Source organism: Barbatula barbatula (assembly GCF_947034865.1).
Source record: "Barbatula barbatula genome assembly, chromosome: 25".
NCBI lineage: Eukaryota > Metazoa > Chordata > Actinopteri > Cypriniformes > Nemacheilidae > Barbatula > Barbatula barbatula.
Window position 1 is genome coordinate 10,121,119 of NC_136788.1, and position 16,790 is coordinate 10,137,908.

Here is a 16,790-nt window from a genome sequence, read left to right on the forward strand (position 1 = left end):
CAAATTGAGGCTTATGAGGAATACTCAGAATCTAATCCATACATTTACAATTTTATAGTGAACTACTCCTTAAAAGGGACAGTTCACCCAAAAGTAAAAATGCAGTCATATTGTTTTCGCCCTTGTGTCATTTAAAACCTGTTTGTGACTCTTTTGTTTGTGGAACACAAGAGAAGTATTTTGAGAAATGTGTCAGTGGTTTTGTGTCCATGTGGAAGTCAATGGGGATCAATGTTGCTTCAAAATCTTCAAAAGTCATACAGGTTTGGAATGACACAAGGGTGAGTAAATTATTAAAGAGTTTAATTTTGGGGTGCAGTATTCCTTTAACTTTGAACATTTTCATGAATTCTAAAATGTCTTAGTATGTGGCATGTCCCCTTTTGCTTTAATGACATCGTGCACTTGAGATGACTTGGATTCCACAAGCTTGTGCAAAACCTGATGATTCATGTCAGAATGTTCTGAAGAGTATTGATGAAAATATGACCTTTGTACCAAAGAGGATAATGTGAATTTGCTTGCATTCAGTTGGCTAATGATATTGTTTGTCAAAGTCCTTTCCATTTGTGCCAAGGTTAAAAGAAACAAATCCCACAAAAAAATATATGTTTTGGACCCAATTCAATGTGAATGGACAACTCTTATCACAATGTATATATCCAGCCCTTACATTTGTTACTATTTTATGCACAGTGTGTACAGATATCTACTGTATTTTTAAATCAAAGATAATCTTTTTAGACCACATTTGTTTGTCTCGTGCATTTAACCACTTACTCTCCTGCCCATGTGTTTGTTACTCTTTTATATATTTTCCCTCTGTTGTAACTGCACGTATCCCCTTCCCTTCTGCCCCAACCCCTTCTCTGTTTCCCAACTCCCTCCCCTGCTGGCATTTATTTCAAGGATCTGATTCGGAGGGAGTGGAATGGCAGCAGGGTTCTCAGTGGGTGGGCGGAGCCTGTACGGAGTGGGGAGATCCTGGGGGAGTGAAGCACTATAAAAGCCTGAGCTGGTTCATCCCTGTCAGTAGCACGCTGAGAAGCGGAAGCGAAACGGCAAGACTGCACAAACAAGTCTGTAGCAAATTCTGAGCATTTATGAACCTGATCTTCTGGAACTTAAGGATAAGACGAAACGCTCTTGAAACAAACAGAGCAAAAAATCAACTTGCACAGAGAAAACTGGAGAATTACAAAGTTCTCCCATCACTGACATCTCCGAAGACGAACGCACAACCATCTAAACCTATGGCTGCACGCCCTATGGAGACGGTGGGTTTCGCCGTGCTACCCGCACACATCTTGGCATCAGCCATGGAGGAGTTTCCCCAACAGCTGCCTGTACCCAAGTGTATGGCACGGGGTCGGAACCGTCCTAGGCGGCCCCGAGATGCCCGGTTCAAGACCCAGCCGGTGACCTTCGCTGAGATAGCTGAGGTGGAGGAGGAAGGGGCTTCGCCTCTGGAGGAGGAACGTGCGAGACGATCGTTCTTGCAGTCGCTGGAGAGTCTGAGGAAGAGCACACAGACTTTGCATCAATCAGGATCCACACAGAGCTGCCGCACGGCGTCCGCACAGGCGAGTCTGGACTCCAGTGACTCAGACTCGGCGCAGTGAGAGATGGAGGAAAGGCTCACACACATATCTGCTTTTCAAATTCCTGATTTACATCTGTTAGCCTTATGATATGCTTACAATGCAATTTCAACGTACAAATTCCAGTCGTGTTACACTGTGATTGTTTAAGCTCCTCTGCAAGAGCAAAGTTGTAGCATTTCAGAAACCCAAAATCCAACGCAAATTCCTTTTTCTTGCACAAGACGAGCAGTTTTGTCTTTAATGAACTTGGACTGAAGAGGTATAATGCTGTATTCCATTGAAACAGATGTTGTTTCGTTTCCCATGTGCCTGTTTAAAGATTGCACAGTCAAATGGGTTCTCACTGCTGTGCAGGATGTAGACTGTTGGGGTTTGATATAATTCATGATGGACATTTGAAAGATGTATTGACAGACCCATGTACTGTATTTTCACAGAATTTCAAACCCTAATGTTGTCTGCTAGATTGGTGAATTTACAAATGAACTCAATGAGGAGCAAATTATGTTACTTTTTAAAGGTATCTTATATTTATTCACAGATTATTTTGTTATAACATAGCATAGCAATTTTAGATAATTGTTCTGTTGACACTGTGGACTTGTAAAGTCACTGTTACTGAAAAGAAAACATAAGCCTTTATACTGTTCTTTGACTTGACCTTTATTATGATAATGTTAATTTGTTTCTTACTTTCTTTCATAGGTATGCAAATAAAATTTATAACCTTGATTTACTGCTGTTTTTGTCAATATATTTTTGACAGGTTTTTTTAGAAAATGCCAAAAGACAGAGTGACTTTTAAAATATAATGGTCATTATCAGCACTTAAATATAAATGTAAACTATGATTAATCCTTATTATCTAATTTATATTATATATAAATATCTAGTTGTATTATTTTTTTAGAGACATAGATTACAGATCAACTCTATATTGTGGAATTTGTCCTTATACCAATTTCTCGGGTTTTGAATTTAAACAGCAAACTAGTTCATGCAAAAATGTGTTGCATAGTTTCAAACTAAAGCTTTACAGTAAATGCAGGGTACGCAAAGTTATATAGATGGTATTATTAACAAAGTACATTGGCTGTACCAACTTTGAAAAAGTCTAAATTTAACATCTTAAAAATGCATAAAAAATTCTAATGTCATAAAAACATGCACATTAGTGATGCTTACTGAAAAATACATTTCTGTGGAACATCAACTGTGTTGATGATATAAATACTAAATTTATAATGCAAATACTTCTGCAGTGATACCATAATGTACTGTAGATACAATGTACGTTATCCATTAGTAAGAAAATATAGTAGAGTTACTTTAAGTTTATATTTACATTAATGCATTTGGCAGATGCTTTGATCCAAAGCGACTTACATTGCATTATACATCTGTTTCTGACTATGTGCAATCCCCTGGGATCAAACCCATAATCTTGGCATGGCTAGCGCCATGCTCTAACCACTGAGCTTCAGGAAAGCGTTTGTAAGATTGTAAAAGTCAGACCATTATATTAAGTGACATTTGTAAATTATAATAGCTTAATCTTAAACCCAATATTAATAGACCATAAGTTGGCAAGCCACATGCTAGTGACAAGAAACCAAAACTGGAGAAAGCACTTGGGGAATGCCAGACTCAACAGGGAGGGCTACTTCTCCTCCAAATGAGTACAAGAACGTGTGGTTGCCATGGAGATGGTTAGGGCTGTGGAATAATATGTTTTAAGAGTTTTGTGAAAACAAACTTTATGTCCTTTCTTGTAACAATAGCCTAAGCTCAATAGGTTGTGTCGGGTTTATGGCTTCTGCCTATAAGTTACTAGGAGCGGTTAAATGTATGATTTTGAAAGAATAGTATAAAACCTGTAGGGTCTGTAATGACTGTTTAGTTTGAGCCCTCTGAACGATAATCTAAGATGATAACATGTTTACACAGTGTTTACCCACAGCCCAAAACAACGTAATGCCTATCCGGAGTCCCTACTCGATATCAGATCTGTATCTGCCAGTACAGGCATCTAAAAATACCATCTGTCTGATTTGACTTCTGATCCAGTTACATTTTTGGAAAACACGTCTCTCTACCCTACTGGTAATTCTGATGTGTTGTGAAAGTGTGTGAATGTTTCAGGGATTACCATCTGTTTCAGAGAACCACAGAGAAGACTTGCATCTAAATATGGATGTTTTCTCCTTTAGCTAGATATTAATGACATGACGTATTAGGACTTACTGCTGGGCATTGTTTACAAGATGGTCGCACTCCAACAATATCAGTCTTCCAATGATTCTTCTCAGCTTCGAGGACATTTTCCTTCTGAGAAATACTGCTTGTTCATGTCTGTCTGTACCGAAGTGCCTCAGCAACCTACTTTGAATGTGGTTGCCATGGAGATGGTTAGGTCAGTGAAAGATGATGTTTTGAAAGTGTTGGGAAAACAAACTTTATGTTCATCACCAGCTCCTCCCGTTCCTTTTCTAAATACAATCCATAAACTCTCGGTGTATTTACATTTACATGTTATTAAAGGCTTAATGTCAAGGCTTTTTCTGATCTTTTTGGTGTTTTTGTACTATAGAAACCTAAACCAATGCATGTATGAGATTCTGTGATATACTGTATCTGATTATGAGAGGGTTGGCTAGTGCATAATGTGTACTGGACAAAAATAGCTTTCAATAATAAACATGTTCCCAGAAGGCATTTGGAATAAATCATTCTTTATTATGTAACAAATTGTTCTTTATCTTTTCTTTCTTGCCAAAAAAGGATTCGAGCTGAAATAGGTTGTGTTAAGGAGACCATCTTGGTGTTGATCATTCTCTCCAAGGCTATAAAACTAAACAAATGAATTTCAACTTTAAATTCTACTTTGCAATGGTGTTTATATATTTAATATATTGTTTTCTTTGCATAATTGTATTAATTAATCAAATATGTGGGCTTGAAACATGAGAGAAAAAAGGAGACAAAAACAGTTATTCATGTGTCCCGGTTTGTAAATGGATTGGCACTGCCGATTTGGGCTGAGTGGTATAAGAAAAAAGAAGGGCTTGTAGATTTTATTCTAATAACATGGCAAGATCATAAGCCAAATTTTGGGAACATTTAAGATATGTTGTCTTTTATAACAACCACATTTACATTACCTTACATTGAAAGGAACATATTGTTTTAAATAACATTATTCATTTTCCAGTAACCTTACCTTTGTCCTGCAACTCAAAAATGTTTCTAGTTCAGAGTCGTCTGGGTGCTGAATCCCTGACCTACATTCTCAAATGCCTCAAAGCAGAAAAGGAGTTTGGGGTCAAAAACAAGAAGCACATAACTGGAAGCACCGTGTTCCCATTCTCCCAAATGTCTGTCTCTTTCTCAGTTTGATCTTATAGAAATAAATCTCAAATTGAGGATATGCAGTGACTGCTCAGTGAGCAGAAGCTATCCCACTTCCATTATCATTTCCTCAAAATATTAATTAGGCCAGTGGCCAAAACACGACATGCGGTGAATGATTAATATATGTGTCAGGGAAAATAGAAAGATCAATACAGTACGTGTGATATATGCGTCAAGAATAAACAGAACTCATCCGACCATATAATGAAAGACAAGAATACGCTTTTGTCATTTGGAGTTTGACAATCCATTTTCTCTCATACATTTTCATTATATGGAAAGGAGTGGCCAGGATGGATCGAAATAGAAGTGCTGGGATAAAGTGTGAATAAATTCTGTAAGATTTAGATACTGTCAGGCTGGCTGTCTGATACAGCATCATTTTCTGGTCAAATCAATGGAAGGATATCAAAATGCATCCGGTGTTACTGCTTGGAACTTATCTAAGCAATGTAATCCTGACATTTCCATGCTCCTGACACAGATAGAGAAGTCGTCTGAATGTGTGCCAGAATTTTCAATCTATTCTCCCAGGTCCTGCTGAGAATTTGTTCCTTTTTTTATCATTTTACCATGCCCTTTATCTGCGTCATATTCTCCTGGCAACAGCAGAGGAATATTGAATGCACTTAAAATGGCCAGATTTAGGGAAAAGATGTTTGTTTAGGATGACTGACATTGAGAGTTTGCGTCAAATAAAAACACTAGGGTGGAAATTGAAATTGTTAATTTGGTAATGTTGAACAACTGCAGTTGAACTGTTTTAACTCTTATTCTTATTCTCTTAAAAGAATAAGAGAAAGATATAGTCTTACTCTTATCATGAACACAGAGAAAGATATTTGAAAGAGTGCTTGTAAGCAAACAGTTCTTGGCCCCCTTGACTACCATAGTAGGAAAAATGACAATGGTAGTCAAAAGTGCCCCAGAAATATTTCCTCAAAATATATTTTTTTGTGTTTCATTTTTGCTACTATGGTAGTCAATGGGGTCCAAGAACTGTTTGGTTACAAGCATCAGAACAAATACATTTATGCAGATTTAGCTCGAGGGTGACTAAACGAAGACATCATTTTCATTTTTGGGGAACCGTTCCTTTAGGAAACCCTAAAACGTCAGATGTGTGTCAAAACAAACAAATAAATAAAATAATAAATGTTATTTATTTAAAACAAATAAAAGTAAATCATTTTCTTAGCTCTGTCTTCTTGTTCTTTAAACAGTGTTGTCGTTTTTAAAGCTTTGTACGCAACTGACTCCCATCCACTAGATGCCAGTAGCACACAAACGCGCTCCATTCTAAGAGAAGAAATTATCTTATTGACATGACCGAGGACGTATGACAGAGCGAGGACGGAATGACGTATTTGTCGTTTTATTGACGGCAGTTTTAACCAATCACGCGATGAGAAACAAATGACGTTTTTAAAGTTCGAGTTGTAGAGCGTTTGCTTTGGCCAATCACATTCAGCGAATTCTCAAGCGCGAACAGTTGAAGGGATCCCCGGAGGCGGTGGCTAACGTAAATTATTAAATGTACGTAAACAATACTTATGAGTTCAATTTTAAGAACACGCACGTTTTAACTGTATATTCAATGCACGAAGTTAATAAATAATCGATCGTTTTCTGGTAGTTTTACCTCAACGACGCCGGGAGACATGACTTCTGTTGAGGGAAGTAACGTACGTGCGCATTTGGTTGCACGAGCTCCTCGTACGACGTTACTTGTTTAATTTCAAAATGTAACGTTACTCATTACGACGCAACGTCGCTACTAGCATCAGTTATATTTACTGTGTTTGTAATCACCCATGCGTTAGCATTTAAACGTCGGGGGCGATAGTGTTGTTTATGACACTGCCGTTATGGCCTCTCAGAATGTCGTGTTTGCCATCGACGTGGATTATCGACCGGAGGAGACCAGCAGCACGACCAGTGCGTATCAAAATCACCTCAAACACTGGATACTACGAGTCCTGCTCAGTTTTGGAAACAAATACGGCCTGGAAAAAGTGCGATGGGGGTATAAACTATTTCATTCGAGGACCGCGAAGAGTGCCACGCTCTTACCCAGACGGGCAGATTTCAGGGAGCTTCACGAGAAGGCGTTCGGTGACTTCGAAGAGGAACTGCTTGTCAAATTCAACGTCGAAGAAAAGTCACCCGACGTTAAGTGTCGGGGGAAAACGCAAAATAAACTGAAACCGAGCCCGTCGAGTTGTGTCCAGAATGCCTTGAAAGAGATCCTCCTGGATTTCCAGTGGGACAGACCCGACCTAACATCTCCCACCAAAGTGACTCTGAGACCAAGACGGTCCAGTCGAAATGGCAGAAATGTCCCATTACAGGACGACGACCTTGACAAAAATGTCCTGTTCGTCGTATCTGAATGCCCACGCTCTGAAACGGAGCTAGGGGACTACTTGTGTCTTCGTAGGGAGGACGGTAGACAACACAAAGATGTACTAGAGCAAGTGTTGTCCAAAAGTCTCATAGATATGCTTACGCAACGTAAAGTTGTGCTGCATTGGGCTGACTCGGGCATATTGAAGGTAGGTAGTGGTCCTATTACTTACAAACCCGTTTTTAGAAATGATGATCTTGATGTTTACTACTAATTTTTCAGGCCAGTCATGGGGTAGAGGACTACAATGGCATAGAAACGGTGGCAGAGCAACTGGGACAGGTCGGTGGACAGGTGATACCCATGCTGTCTCCTTGCTTGTCAGTAAAGGACCAACATCCAGGTGTAAGCCCTGCACTGGCTACGGGAATGGATGCTTTTCCAATAGAGTCCACTTGCATCTACATTCAGTCCTCTGAAAGGATGCACCGACAAGCGTTTCCGCCTTTAGGTGGATCTCTTTGCTGGATTGCAGGTAAATATAATGCGGTTTATAAGTGCATTTAAATGTGTGCTTTGGTGGTATGACGGTCATCAGCATCGTAGAAAATATTTGTATATTTTCATACATGTATGGACGTTTATAATACTATGATTTGTATAATATTTCCATTGCGTCAAATTTCAAAGTTCGCGATAATGCGAGGTTGTGCCTTATACAGGGTCTATGGTAGAATTGACATCATTCTCTCTGTTGGCTGCCGTCATCAGACTCTTTCTATTATTTTTATTTTGTTGAAAGAAGTGATAACACTATTGTTGAGATTTTCTTTTGCTAACTGAGCAAATGACAATGCAAAAAATATATTTTTGGTAGTCTCCCATTCACCGCGATAGAAGTTTATCCAACTACGATGGCTTCCGCTTCTTAGAAACCGGGAAACGTGAAAAAGGTTCATTATCAATGATTTTGTAAAATGGTTTTGTTGCAGGTGCAGAAAAGCAGTCCTGTAGCGTAGTGCTTGAGCCAGTCTTGTGCCGACAGAGATCTCTCCGGGCTCCTGTACAGGTGACGCTCGGAGGTGTCCTGCAAGGCTTCAGGACCCTCTCACGTTCAGATGCAGAGAACTGGATTTTGCGGTGCTCAGATGCTGAGCTTGGTCAAGTGTTGTTTAAGCACTTCAGGGAGCTGTCCACCGGAGGATGTTCTATGGTAAAATTATTAAAAAATATAACATGAATAAGAGGCTAACTATAACTCTTATCATTTTGCGTGAGTCATAAAAGGTGTTTTTATAGACTCCAATACAATACCTTCATTTCTTATTCATCTGTACTTGAATTGCATATTACCATAAATCTTAAGAAATCCTGCCAGTTTAATATAGGATCTGTGTTATTTATTTTGCACAGCTTGCAGAAGTGAGTGAAGGTGGGGTGGTTTGTTCGGCGGTGCTGTCGGTGATGTCGTCCTGCACAGCCCTGCTCACTGTCCTTCAGCCGTTGGTAACTCAGGGAAACGAGCACCTGCCTGACAGTCTTGTCTCCTCAGAAACCACGGATGACTCCACAGACTTGCCCGATGTTGTCAGCAGTGTTCTCAATGTCATATACGGCATCATGGAGAATGAAGATTGCTCAGGTGTTTGCTTTTTCTGAAATATTTGGGTTGTGCAAGTTTCATTTGTGCAGTTTTACCATTTAAATCAACATGTTAATCTTTATCACTTGAGTTTCTTTTTAGTAATCGCAACAGATGTGGAAATATTGCAACTAATGTGTTTGTGGTTTCCAGATCAAGTAAAGCCATTGGTTCCTGACTGGGCCAGTCAAGAACTCAAACAGGAGCCTTGTCCAAGAAACAATGGGCTGGTAGAGGGGTGGTTCCCTCTGTCTGACCAATCAGGAATCAGCTGCAACTTAATGGAATCGATGAGGTTATTTGTGTTTGACTGTTTATCTAGATGTGCTATTTATGATTTTATCTAAGTCTAAAAGTTTTGCATGTGCAGATTGCTGCATGCAGCCCCTGAAGAAGAACCTGCGGAGGAGCTTTCAGACTCTGAGCAGGATCTGACCAGCTGTCTCTCAGAGTTCTATGAGAGCAATACAGCTGGTTCCAACGGCAACCAGAGATCCAACAAACGTGAGTACAATATAAAGCAATATTTCTGATCTTCACAGTGATGTCATTGATTCTTAAAAAAATTCTGATTACTTTTAAGGGGGTACCCAACGCACACCAGTAAGACAGAAGATGAAGACCATGAGTCGCTCTTTACAGATGCTGAACTTCGCCCGCTTGAATGTTAAAGCTCAAAAGACGCAGCCTGATTGCAGCTCTGCTGTTTCTGTCAAAGCAAATGAAAAAATAGGAAAGAGATGCCCTGGGGATCGAACCAAGCCTGGCCTGCTGCGTGAGTACATCTGCTTGAGATACAGTTTGACTCTTTTTACAGTTTGACATTATATTCCTGTATATAAATCTGTAGAGCATGATGCTTACAACACCTAGCTCCTAAATTCAGTTTGCAGACAACACAGAAGCTGGTAAACTTCAATAAATAATAGCTGATAAATAGCTTTATTGACTTTAAGTCACTTTGTGTAACAACACCTGCCAAATGTGTGAATGTAATTGGTTCACAAACTCTCAAACAGACTTCACCAGTGAGGAGGAGCTACTATCCCACATGCAGACCGCTTATCAAAAAGCTGTGGACAACCGATCAGTGCCTGTTCTCACTCAGGTCCAGGATTTGCTCTCAGTTGTGAACGCATTCATCAAAATCAACACAGATCTGGAGGTGAGTGACATAATCACACAGCTGTATTGTACCAACTGCAAAACATGTCCAAAAAAGCGGAAATGTTAGTCTTGCTTGTGTATGACTGAAGTAATAATTTCAGAGTGCACAGTAAATATTTGTTCAGAAATAATTCATATTATACCATTATTTTACCATATATATTTTTTTTGATAGGTTTCATTCTTGGATTTGGTGCAAAAGAATCTATTGAAAACCTGTCAGTCTGTTCGTCAGCTTTATGGGGACTCTACTGATGTTGACAGTAAAATCAGGGAGTAAGTACTAACCCAATGTTCATATAAGACTGGGTACAGAGAACCGGTACATATTTGGACCAGTACATAATTGGGTCGATACCAGAGTTATTGTTATTGTTTTTTATCTCTGTATATTTGGGTGATATATGGCAATTTAGAGGCTGCTGCCGGTCATTTTCCATCCCTGAATAATGTCCGAATGAATGAAGTTTGCTTGACGTTTGTGTGATAACTAGGGCCATATGATTTCCGCGATGTATTTGTAAACACGCCTGTTTTGTTTATGAGTGAAAGAGTGGCATGGTTGAGCTTGTGGAGCTTTCTGCGTCAGAGTTTCACAACGAGGACGCTTCCGTCAAACATCCCTTTGCGATAACCCATCAAATTAGCAAATGCTAATTGCTGCTAAAGAACACACACATTATGTTATGTGCCATTTTCTGTTGCTCAGAAGCATTTGCAAACTGGAGTTCTAAAGCTCCGCTGTATTAAAGAAACTTAAAATGTTTAACCTCTTTTCACATGTCTTTTTGCATCAAATTACAGAGCGTAGTATCGATAACAGTATTGATAAGTACCGGTGTTGGTAAGCCGTATCAATATCGATAAAATCTTAACAATACCCATCCCAAGTTAAAACTATAAAACATTCATTCTACAGATGTCAAGTGCAATCAATTCTCCGACTTGAGCTGTGCAAACAACCAGAACAAGAGGAGAATGTGGTGGTGGAACAGAGAGTTGAGGAAGTAAGGAGACAAACACCCTTTATAAACCTTTTTCTCATTGTCAAAATGATATTGTAGTCATGGAGTTCTCATGAGAAACATTCATCTGTTCAGATCGATATTGATTACATTTATTTTTTTTAAGGTGGCTGACATGGTCCGGATTATCTCTCTGAGTAAAGATGCTGTCTATTTGTCCAAGTTTATGCAGGATGAAGTCCTTCCAGTGTAAGTACATAAATGTTCAAGTACTTTAATGATGTGTAAAAATCTCCCAATTACTGATACTAATTTATTTTTAAAACTATATCTCCCAGGTATTTGAACACCATACCCAAGGTTCTGGCTGAGGTCTATCACAGTCTTGGAACCCAGCTTCCAGAGGCACTTATTGCCGTCCTGCCCTCTGATTTCTTTAGTGATGAGTCTATGGCTAAGGACAGCATTTCTGTGAGCCCTTTCTCTGCCACACAGAGCAACGTCTCCAGTGTTGGAGGTCACCTGGAGGAACTCCGCAACCGCTCCGCTAAGAAGAGAAGGTGATTTTTTTACAACATGGAATGTAATCAGATCAGATGCTTCGTTTTGACGGAACTGGACATGTAATGTTTGTCTTTGTTTTTTTAGACAAAACATGCTTACACGCCACAAGAGCATGACAGAAGCTCCTCAAGCACTTCGACAGATCGAAATGCCAAGAAAGTCCACACGTCTGGTGAGCATCCTTTATTTCAGTGCGTTTACACTGTAAGATAAACACAGCCAGGAAATAACAAAGACAATCTCCTATATCAGAAGTACATGGGTTGTTGATATCCTGTGGTGTGCTTATACTTCATCTAACAGCTTACATCCAACGGTTGTTGTATAAAATTAAGTGTAATAAACTAATAATATAAGTCTATAAACACAATGCATAAACTAGTCTTCAAAGCCTTTATGATTAAAAGTACAAGCAGAGTTGCAAAAATGTAAAGAGTTCCTCTCTTTGGATCTACAGACAAAGCCAAAACCGTGTGTTCCAGTAGAAAAACCTGCTGTAGAGGATCCACCACCTCAAAAGCAAGCAGTTCAAGGTCACTTGATGTCTCATTTGACTCTTCATCATACATCAAGTTTGGAGAGATCTGTAATCTGTTGTTTTTATGTTTGTTCACAGAGGTCACAAAGGTTAGGAGAAATCTCTTTAACCAAGTGACTGTATCTCCTTCAAAGAAGTCCAAAATGCCCAGAAGCCAGTCTGTGTCGGCAGTAGAGGGACTCAGAAAACGAAAGTGTTCAAGTTTAGAGGATGATGGTACATTTTCTTTTAACATGGAAGTACTGTTTAATGAAATGGTAATGTAGTGCGTGAAATTGAACCCTAAAATCTTTGAATTTCAGAAAAACACGCTCTGTTGACAAAAAAAGTATCTGAAACACCACTACATAAACAGGTGTCCAATCGCTTACTTCAAAGGCAGAAAATTGGCAGGTGAGTCCTATGGCCCACAGTGGTTTTCAGCTCATCATAACTGTTTTTGACACTTACTAGCACTTTAAGAAAGATGTAATTTAAAATCTCTTGTTTTTTCATTGCTGCCGTCATCACAGGAGATCTGAAGAAACAGATGTGTGCATTATTGAGGAGTCTCCTATCAAACCAGCTGCAGGTTAGTGTCTGAGGTTTTGTCTTGTCCAACATGATAATCAATCATTGTTTAGTCATTGTTTTTTAAATAAATAATTTCTTCTTAGACCTGAGGAGGAGTCCAAGAATTAAAAGCCTTACCAGGAGACATTCCAGTGTGTTTTATTCAAGCTCACAGCCACGTTCCCGAAACCTGGATCGCGCCCTCTCTTCATCTCAACTCTGTCACTCTGAGGGTAAAGGTAATGGACTTTTGAAAAATGATGTAGGTTAACTGACATATGGATCATACATCTCTCCAAAAGTAAATTAGTTTTGTCATTTTCTGGTTAATTCAAATGGTTTTCTTGAGATTTTAAGGTAGCTCTGTGTTCAATTGTGCAGGTGGATTTAGCGTTAGTTTTGTTAGGTCACCAGTCAGGCTCCTTTTTGGCGCCACCCAGTCACCCGGAAGATTACGGATGACTGCGCCATCCTTTTCAGGAGATCAGGGAAACAAAGAGTCTCTTACATCTGCTGTTTTTGAGGTAATACATCAATTAGTGCACTTTTCATGACAATTACATGGAGTATATTTTTTGTCAAATGTTGACTTGTTGCCTTTCGTTGCCTTTCGTTTGTATTTCAGAGTCAGAGTCAAAATAAAACTCCACAAAAGAGACACTCTGATCTGTTTGGATCTGCAGTTGGGCGCAGAACCCCTCAGGCCCCAAAAGCTCCAGGCCGGACAGTTGGAGAGAATGGGATGGCCCTAAGAGGTAGCCCCTTTCGGTCACCGACTGCACACAACGTGGTCGTAGAGACGCCCAATAAAAGTCCCCTGAAAGGAATACTGAAAACGCCAACGAAATGCCTCGTGGATTGTGTTTCTCCAAATGGAGCTTGGCTGAGGAGCCCAAGCGTGAGAACGCCAAAGAAGAGTGTCAAATGGTCTCCATCTCCACGTAAGCGGCTGTCAGAAAATCCAGTTTATGTGCCAGAGTCTCCTGTGTTTGCAAAAAGATATTCACAAGATCTGCTAACAACACCTGGCAAAAACTGCAGCCCAGGTGAGAGGACTGATGTTTTTAAAACGCCTGACAAGGTGCCCCGAAGAAAAAGCATAGCATCTCCTGGGAATCTCGATCCAGCAGAGTCCAATGTGAGGTCAGGAAATATGAGGAGAACACTGAGCTTACCTTGCAAGGTTATAGAAGAATCTGATGAAACACAGCACTCTGATTCTGGGCCATTTTCTTTTTGTCCTTCACCATTGAAACCAAATGTACTAACTCCCATTAAAAGCCCAAGTCATGGGATGTGCACTCGCTTCGGAAGGACACATGATAAAGAGTTACCTGTGACTCCTATAAAATCCCTAGCTGTTCTAGGTACAAGCACTTCTCCTCGTAAATGTTTGGCTTTAGATAAGGAGAAATCTGGTGTATCACAATCGCCTGGTTGTCATAGATCTGGTATCAGCTATGAGGGTTGTGTAAGAAATGATACCGGAGTTATGGAGTCTCAAACAACAAAAACTGAGCATTGGGACACCATCCAAGGAAAAGTAGAGACAACCTCATCATCATCTGACTCGCAGCAGTTCTTTTGCTCTGATTTTAGCACCACCACCACTGATGATGATAGTATTGATATATCCGAGGCCTCTGTGGTTAAGACACAGTTGATTGGTGGAATTAAAATGAACATTGCTTTCACAAGAAAATCCTCAGAAGTTTTTGAATTTAAGGGCAAACATGCCACCCCAACTAGAGCAACACCAAGTCGAAGCTACGGATTTCGTCAGACTCCAGACCGCCGGCAAAGGGAGGCAGAAGCCCGCCTTGGATCATCCTCAGGGATAACAAAGTTCTCTACTCCAAAAACACGAAAAACTCCTGGATGTGGACAGGAGTCGAGCGGTCTTCAGCCTCTTACTTATGAAGTGGAGATGGAGATACAATCCTCAGGCCTGCCTAAACTGAAGTTAAAGCGAATAGATTCTTTCAATGCGGAAGACGTAACCAACAGTGCAAGCAAGAACGTGACTTCACATCTCACACACCGTAACGTGAAGGCACCACCAAATGATAGCCCTCTTGCACAGTGTTCCAGACATCGGGAATTTGGATGCATGTCTCCATCACTCTGCAGTCGTGGAACGCCTGCCAAAAATACTCCCGGGACGGGTGTACAGACATATATATGCCACTCAATGACTCCCACACAGTATCCAACAAGTAACCAATCCCCACTGGCCTCGCCTTTGACTCCATCTCCTCAAAGCAGAGGGCGGTCAACCCCAGAAAACCTCAACAGCTGGCCTCGTAAAAAAAGGGCAAGGATTGAGACCTTCAAAGAGCAGGTCATCAGAGGAGTTCCTCTTCTTGAAAAGAAAATATTGGAGGACCCAGACCTTGAGGGTGTTTTCCTTATTCAAGGAGTGGAGGAACTCAAAGAAAAGATGAACACACCAGTTGGTCAAAGAAAGTTGGGGCGATCAAGCCAGGTGATGGACTGTCAGCGCTCGCCAGAAGGTATGGACTGGACTGATACTGTGGGTCAAGACTGTGAAGTTGGAGATACCGTGAAGTCTGAACAACTTCCATGGATGAGCAGAAAAGGTACAGTATGGCATGAATGTTATTTATTTCATGATCACAGCAAGTTTATTTTAGTATGATTTTAATTTAAGCATCTGTTTGTGCAACTTGTTTGTAAACATTGTTGAATGTTGTTTTAGTGGATACACCTCAACGTCCTAAAGTAAAGAAACAAGTGTCTGCCAGTGGAATCTTTGCCTTGACGCAGTCACCTCTGTTGTACAAAAAATCAACCGTAACCCATGAAGCAACACAATTTGATGGTAAGAGAGTAAAAATGTACATAAATGGCTGACCATAGAGAATGTTATGTATTTTTTTGTCATCCCTTGTGAGTTTTTCGGTCACACCTTACAATAATGTTGCATTTGTTAAATGATCGAACAATTAAAAAAACTTTTTTCATTTATTGATTATTAGTTAATGTAAATCTTAACATAATAGATATTTAATCAAAAGCAAACATTTTTAATACACAATCGACTTACATGAATAAACCATTGTTTGTAAATGCTGTAAAAACTTTACTTATTATTAGTTCATTTTAGCTAACGCATTAATGTTAATGAATGAGACCTTGTTGTAAAAACTTCACCCTGTTCCTTTATCTTAAATATCAGGTTTTTAGCCTATATTGTTTTATGTTTAGCAATTATAAACTGCATCTCCCAACAGGATCAAAGTCTGAGCTGGATGCGTCTCCTTTTTGCAAGCCCAGTCGGCGAAGGACACCAAGTAGGACACACAGCCGAAAGAAACTTATAGACTAATTGGTCTGTCATTTGAAATTTGAACTTTTCTTTTCCTTATACTGAGCTCTTAGAAAAGCACATGTCTGTCTGTTTATGTTGTCTATATTAGCTGAGGTTTTCTTGTGTAATAATGCATTACCTAATATTGTATATTTTGTACTTTTTGTAAATTAAACGTTGCATGTGCCGTCAGTTAGAATAGTTGTAGGTGTTTTAACTGATCTGATCTAAACGTGTGCTGTGATTTTTATGTAACTTTCTTCGTTTGGCAGCTGTAGTTGTACATCTTGTCACAATGTGAAATAAATGTTAATGTTAAACAGATTATTTTAATAAAAACAATGTTGTTCTTAGGCCTAACTTCTTTTTAGAAATGAATGCAAACATTTTTGTAAAATAACCACTATAGCATAATACGCTATATAGTTGTGCATAAGTTCACTGGTTCTTGCTTGAAAGGTTGTCAGTTAAAAGGAAATTATACCTTTCATTTTCTTGACCTTCCATATCTCCTTCGTATTTTAAATATAGTTGTTGACAGACAACTATAACGTTTGAAACTGGGTATCTGAAACCAAATAAGTGTTTGGACATCAATATTTGCATTTGCAGTCCAAATCTGTGCAATAACCATTTGTTTGATTCAATATGTAAACTGCACCATCTAGT

At 39.5% G+C, this 16,790-nt stretch overlaps 2 protein-coding genes across 2 annotated transcripts; both read left to right on the forward strand.

Annotated features, from left to right (window-relative positions):
• The first annotated feature begins 1,037 nt into the window (after positions 1–1,037).
• cUnh11orf96 (chromosome Un C11orf96 homolog) lies at positions 1,038–2,332 on the forward strand. Its single transcript, XM_079450461.1, has one exon. It carries the CDS (start codon positions 1,104–1,106, stop codon positions 1,620–1,622), a length of 519 nt encoding a protein of 172 aa, XP_079306587.1. The 5' UTR covers positions 1,038–1,103; the 3' UTR covers positions 1,623–2,332.
• A 4,027-nt stretch (positions 2,333–6,359) lies between these two features.
• Positions 6,360–16,514, forward strand: ticrr (TopBP1-interacting, checkpoint, and replication regulator). Its single transcript, XM_079449571.1, has 22 exons — positions 6,360–7,570; positions 7,645–7,897; positions 8,355–8,575; positions 8,776–9,004; positions 9,158–9,299; positions 9,375–9,508; positions 9,588–9,779; positions 10,024–10,169; positions 10,347–10,447; positions 11,091–11,178; positions 11,303–11,385; positions 11,475–11,696; positions 11,785–11,872; positions 12,158–12,233; positions 12,317–12,454; positions 12,541–12,631; positions 12,751–12,809; positions 12,895–13,029; positions 13,172–13,314; positions 13,416–15,390; positions 15,510–15,632; positions 16,045–16,514. Exons 1-22 carry the CDS (start codon positions 6,884–6,886, stop codon positions 16,137–16,139), a joined length of 5,421 nt encoding a protein of 1,806 aa, XP_079305697.1. The 5' UTR covers positions 6,360–6,883; the 3' UTR covers positions 16,140–16,514.
• Positions 16,515–16,790: the final 276 nt, after the last annotated feature.

Coding starts and splice junctions, on each gene's coding strand:
- cUnh11orf96 (XM_079450461.1), top strand. CDS start 1,104: ATGAACCTGATCTTCTGGAACTTAAGGATAAGACGAAACGCTCTTGAA.
- ticrr (XM_079449571.1), top strand. CDS start 6,884: ATGGCCTCTCAGAATGTCGTGTTTGCCATCGACGTGGATTATCGACCG. Junction 9,005..9,157: donor GGAGAATGAAGATTGCTCAG/GTGTTTGCTTTT, acceptor TGTGGTTTCCAG/ATCAAGTAAAGCCATTGGTT. Junction 13,315..13,415: donor TTACATCTGCTGTTTTTGAG/GTAATACATCAA, acceptor TTTGTATTTCAG/AGTCAGAGTCAAAATAAAAC.